This window comes from Micropterus salmoides, unplaced genomic scaffold, assembly GCF_014851395.1.
Source record: "Micropterus salmoides isolate LMB-PRFRI ecotype aquatic unplaced genomic scaffold, ASM1485139v1 Ms_hic_scaffold_14, whole genome shotgun sequence".
Taxonomy (NCBI): domain Eukaryota; kingdom Metazoa; phylum Chordata; class Actinopteri; order Centrarchiformes; family Centrarchidae; genus Micropterus; species Micropterus salmoides.
In genome coordinates, this window is record NW_024040485.1 from 12,935,456 (window position 1) to 12,941,232 (window position 5,777).

The window sequence follows — 5,777 nt, forward strand, 5'->3', positions numbered from 1 at the left end:
AGGTTGGACGTGTTGTGCGTTCAGAGATGGTGTTCTGCACACCTTGGTTGTAACGAGTGGTTATTTGAGTTACTGTTGCCGTTCTGTCATCTGGAACCAGTCTGCCCATTGTCCTCTGACCTCTGACATCGACAAGGCATTTTGGTCCACACAAGTGCCGCTCACTTGATATTTTCTCTCTTGGTTTGAACTTCAGCAGGTTGTCTTGACCACGTCTACATGCCTAAATGCATTAAAGTTGCTGCCATGTGATTAGCTGATTAGCCATTTGTGTTAACAAGCAATTGAACAGGTGTACCTAATAAAGTGGCCGGTGAGTATCTGTAAAGGATAGCATTTGATTGAAAGCTGATTCTTTTTCTCTTCTTCTTTCTGAAACACGACTCTTCTTCTTCAGTTGTCTTTTATTATGCAGTATAGTATTTTCTCAATGTAGGGGTTAGACAACTAAGATGGTATTTTTTAGCTTTCTCTTATACCTTGGGAATGATAAATGTTCTCTTAAGCATGATACTCCTAGCATTTAATAATAGTAAAGTAATTTGAGAGAAGTAAAAAAGGGTTAAAATGTGGTGAGATTTCAAACTGTGCAGATTTCAGCACAAATCACAGATTATTATTACATGTTTAAATGTGACATGAACAGTTAATTAGTGACTACCATAATCACAACTACAGTTTAATGTGGACAGTTGTTAGCTCAATTATTGAAAACATTTTCAAAAGCTAGAGAGAGACAGGGACCAAGAAAGGAAGGGGGCCCACAGAGACTGCTTATGTACAGGGTACAGAATTTTGTGCAACACCCGTGTTTATCTGACAATGCTGAGTCAGAGACTTGACATCATGTGTTTTTACAGAATGGATATTTGAATCATTTACTCCGGAAGGATCAAACAGCAGTGAAGAGATAGCTGGTAGACTGCTGATAGTCTCTCTTTATATAAACACCTAATTTTATCCAGCTACCATCACACAATATTTAATTATCATCCTATGTCTGAATTGAGTTAAAATAACATTTTAGAACTTGTAATATCTTCCACAAGCTGCTGCATTGTTTTGTTTTGTTTAATCACCAGTACAACAAATCCAGACTTCATCATCACACTGAAGTTTAACAGTGTGTGACTCCCTCTAGTGGACGTTGTGGAGTATTCTGTTGTCTTTGCTCCAAAGGTTTTTGTACAGAGTTTTGGTGTTTCCTGTCACTGTGGGCCTCACAGCACAGTAGTACACAGCAGAGTCTGTCACTGCAGCAGAGGAGATCTGCAGATCCAGATGGGTTTTATCATCACTCACTTTAACAGACAGTCCAGGGACTGGATCATTTCCTACTGCTCCTGAAGCAGAGTGTGAGATGAGGAACTCTGGTGGTTTTCCTGGATATTGTCGATACCAGAAGAAATAATCACTAGTTAACAGTTTAGAGTATGTGTAGGACAGAGTAACAGAGCTGCCTTCTAAAGTGAACTCTTCATTCCTGACTGCAGTGAGTTCTTCACAGCTGACACCTGAAGGAAGAGATAACTCTGTTATTTCATGTTGTAAAAGACTCAACAAATGAATCCCATCCAGAAAAGTTAGTAATGAAACTTTCTCAGCAGGATCTCACATACCTGTTAGAATGGATAGTAACAGTAGAGAAAGTACATAATAGTCCAATGACAGCATGTTGAATAAAGGGAATGTTTCTGCTTTGTGTATTGAACTCTGCTGAATATGGAAGTTCCTCTCTCTTCTATAGTTCACTAACAGCTTAGCTCCTCCCTCAATCTCTCCGTCTCCTCGCAGCTCTGGATTTTCACTTCTCTCTGTTCCACTTTCTACCTTACCAGTAAATTCTACAGGATGTGAAAGTTTTTGCTTTATTTTCTGTAAATGAGACGTAGGTAACACTTTATTTTAAGGTGCTTGTAATAGGCAGTAATTAACAGTTAATAAGACACTTATAAGACCTTATAGGATGCTTATAAACAACAATATAAGTGTTAATTAAAGCCTAATAAACTATTAATTGATTAATTATTGCTTATAAGACAATTATAGGCCTTTATTAGAGCTATAAGTTATATATACCTCATGAATGCGAGATTGGACATCACATTGTAATTTGCACTCCTAATACAGCTACCCTTTATACTTCAGTACATTTCTTATTTTCTTAGACAACTAAGATGGTTTGTGAAGGTTTTATCTTGTTCCTGTCGACTTTAAATGTGTATTTTATGACGATAAAATGACAGTTAATTTGAATAGAGTCTGGTGGGTTTGGCGATTTCAGGGATGTTTCATGTTAAAACAAAACGGATCTTACTCTTTAACAAAAGCTTGACCTCAGCTGGGATCCTTTCCATAATGTTGTCAGACACTAAGAATAATTATCTGAGCGTGTCAGTGGCAAAACAAGCACGTTATGGATGGAAACTGAAGGTGTGCAGCGGCATATTAATGTTACATTGTAGCTTGTTTCACGCTGCCACTGCAGCCATCTCTTGGACCAATTTCTAATGTCCAGGTTGAGAGAAAACACCCTAAGATATTATTCAAGCTGCTCTAAAAATCCAAGTGCTAATGTTAGCTTACACGACATGCCTTATTTTATATCTGCATACTAATGTTAGCTTAAACTACATGCCTTATTTTATATCTGCGTGCTAAGGCACGTAGTTTAAGCTACTGTTAGCATGCAGCTATAAAATAAGGCATGTAGTTTAAGCTAACTTTAGCATGCAGCTATAAAATAAGGCGTGTAGTTTAAGCTAACTTTAGCATGCAGCTATCAAATAAGGCATGTAGCTTAAGCTAATGTTAGCATGCAGCTATAAAATAAGGCATGTAGTTTAAGCTAACTTTAGCATGCAGCTATAAAATAAGGCATGTAGTTTAAGCTAACTTTAGCATGCAGCTATAAAATAAGGGATGTAGTTTAAGCTAACATTAGCATGCAGCTATAAAATAAGGCATGTAGTTTAAGCTAACATTAGCATGCAGCTATAAAATAAGGCATGTAGTTTAAGCTAACATTAGCATGCAGCTATAAAATAAGGCATGTAGTTTAAGCTAACATTAGCATGCAGCTATAAAATAAGGCATGTAGTTTAAGCTAACTTTAGCATGCAGCTATAAAATAAGGCATGTAGTTTAAGCTAACATTAGCATGCAGATTTAAATAAGGCATGTAGTTTAAGCTAATGTTAGCATGCAGCTATAAAATAAGGCATGTAGTTTAAGCTAATGTTAGCATGCAGCTATAAAATAAGGCATGTAGTTTAAGCTGATAATGTTTATGACAGGTAAATAAACATCAACAAGTTCCTAATAAGGGCCTATAAGTGTCTTATCAATAATAAATGAGTTAATTGTGCTTTAGTTAACACTTATTTGTGTTATAAACATCTTTATAAAGTGTTTGATTATTTTTTAATTGCTGCTTATTAACTGTTAATTACTGCTTATTACAAGCACCTTCAAATAAAGTGTTACCGAGACATATTTATATATACTGGTGTTCTTAATTCTCTGCAATTATGCTTTTCTTTCTTTCTGATTTTCTTTTTTATAAGTCAGCCAAAGTGAAAGCACTTGTGATTAACTTAAAGAAAATAGAGCTCACAGCCGGATGCTGAGTTCATCAGTCAGTTATCGTCTATTCCATAAACCAATCACAATGTATTTGAAGACTCCATATTATTGACATGGTGTCATGGTTTTGGGTTTTGATGTTGTTATTTTCTATTTTATGTTGTATCTCCTGTGTCTTGTCTTACTTTATTTCCTGCCCTTGTGTTTTCCCGCCCGTTTGATTGGCTGCCCTGTCCTAATTAGTTTCACCTGTGTCTACTTAATCTCCCCTCACTTGTGTGTTTAGTCTGTGCGCCTGCCTTGTCTTTGTCTATATGTCAAGCTTTCTAGCCATTTCCCAGTGTTTTCCTGTGTTTTGGGTTTTTGGCCTGATGTATTAGACCGTTTAGATTTGGTTTATTGCTGCTTCCTTTGGATGTGTTTGCTATGTGTCTGCCTGTGTGGACCTTGGCCTGCCTCAGCTTGCTGTAAGTCAGTGTACTCTTTTATTTTGAAAACCATAAAACTGAACCTGCCTCTGGTTCTGGGTCTGGGTCTGGTCCACTCCCTAGTGTTCCTCTTTGCCCAATTGAACTTACTGTGACACAAAGATATTATCTCTGTATGTTCCCTTTGCCTATAGGTTTAAAAATCATGATTGAAAAACCCTCGAGGAAGATCATTCAGAGACATCCCCTCCTAATGAAAGGCTTCCTGCTAAGTGTTGTTAAAATGTTTTATACCTATAAGATATTACAAATATTTCATTGATTCACGTAGAATATAAGTAATTTAAGACTTCATCATCACACTGCAGTTTAACAGTGTGTGACTCCCTCTAGTGGACGTTGTGGAGTATTCTGTTGTCTTTGCTCCAAAGGTTTTTGTACAGAGTTTTGGTGTTTCCTGTCACTGTGGGCTGCAGAGCACAGTAGTACACAGCAGAGTCTGTCACTTTAGCTGAGATGATCTCCAGATTCACACGCTTGTCTGTTTTGTTAATGTGAGCTGAGAAAACTGAACCAGGTGAATGAATTGTTCCTCCCTCTGTGATGGAGAGCAGGAACTCTGGTCTGGATCTCTGGTATTGTTGGTACCACTGGATACTGTTGATGAAACCCTCATATTTACAGGTCAGGTTGATGTTTCCTCCCTCTGCAACATGTTCTTCAGGACTTTCTGGCGTTATGCTGTTCATGGAACCCAGGGCTGCAAAATGAGTCATTCATGTCAGTTAGTCTGCAAGAGATTCTAACATCAAGAGACTCAACAGAGGTTCTTGACTTTCTGGATTCATTCAATAAACCAAATGTCTGTTTCTATCATGGAAGTTGTTCCCTTCCACAGAGAAACCTCTAGTTCTGAAATGTAGACCAAATATCTGGTTAATCCAGCAGGTTAATGAGCCTTTCATCTGTGTTCCAACACTCACCTATGAAGTGAGAGCAAAGTAAAAAGAGGTAAAGCAACATGTCTTTGGAGTTGTTAAAGCCAGACAGACAGCAGATGAGCAATGTTCTTCCACTGCAGTAGAATGAAGAAACTAAACAGCCTCTCTGCTGCACAGCCCTTCTCCTCAACATCAAGCTGATTGTGCTTTTAGTTCCTCAAACATTTCTGCTCTGGAGACGCAAAGAATCTCATTGGTTGAGTTGGACTTCAGTGGGCGGGGCCAGAGAATCCCCTTTTTAGAGATTGGCTGTCTACCAAAGTTCAGTTCAGCCAGTGAGATTATTTGTGCATCCAGAGCAGCTCTGCGTCAGAGAAATGTTTCCTGAATGTCCACTTTCAGTTCTTCACACCACTGTGAGACTGAGGAAGCTGGATTACCTGAAGATTTGGTCTTTACTTGGGAACATGGAGGACATTTTTTACTCTTCTTTGTTACTGTGGAGAAATCGTGATATCAATATTTTATATATTAAATCAGCCCTAGCAGGGATCAGAAGCCATCATGTCTTAGGGTGTACTCACACTATGTGATCCATACTGGGCCCGAGCACGTTTAACCCCCCAAAGTCCAGTTTGGTTGACTAGTTTGAGCACGGTACCCTGACCTGTGCCGGTGCCCCCCTGAAGAGATGGGCTCAGGCAGGGTAAGGTTGGACACAGGACACATCTAATGTGATCGCTAACTGTCCTGGAGCTCTGAACTCAGACATAAACCCCATTGTGCTGTGTGAGAGGGAGCACTTTTATTCAAAACAGTAGTC

At 38.6% G+C, this 5,777-nt stretch overlaps 2 gene segments (V, D, J or C); both read right to left on the reverse strand.

Moving 5' to 3' along the window:
- Nucleotides 1-1,218: 1,218 nt before the first annotated feature.
- On the reverse strand, nucleotides 1,219-1,674 carry LOC119901953 (the record flags this gene model as incomplete). The annotated part of the segment is given in 2 exon segments: nucleotides 1,219-1,514; nucleotides 1,620-1,674. Coding segments are annotated over 2 exon segments (351 nt in total), but the record flags the coding sequence as incomplete, so codon positions are not given.
- A 2,617-nt stretch (nucleotides 1,675-4,291) lies between these two features.
- LOC119902971 lies at nucleotides 4,292-5,052 on the reverse strand. The segment is given in 3 exon segments: nucleotides 4,292-4,307; nucleotides 4,485-4,773; nucleotides 4,997-5,052. Coding segments are annotated over 3 exon segments (345 nt in total).
- Between the last annotated feature and the right edge of the window lie 725 nt (nucleotides 5,053-5,777).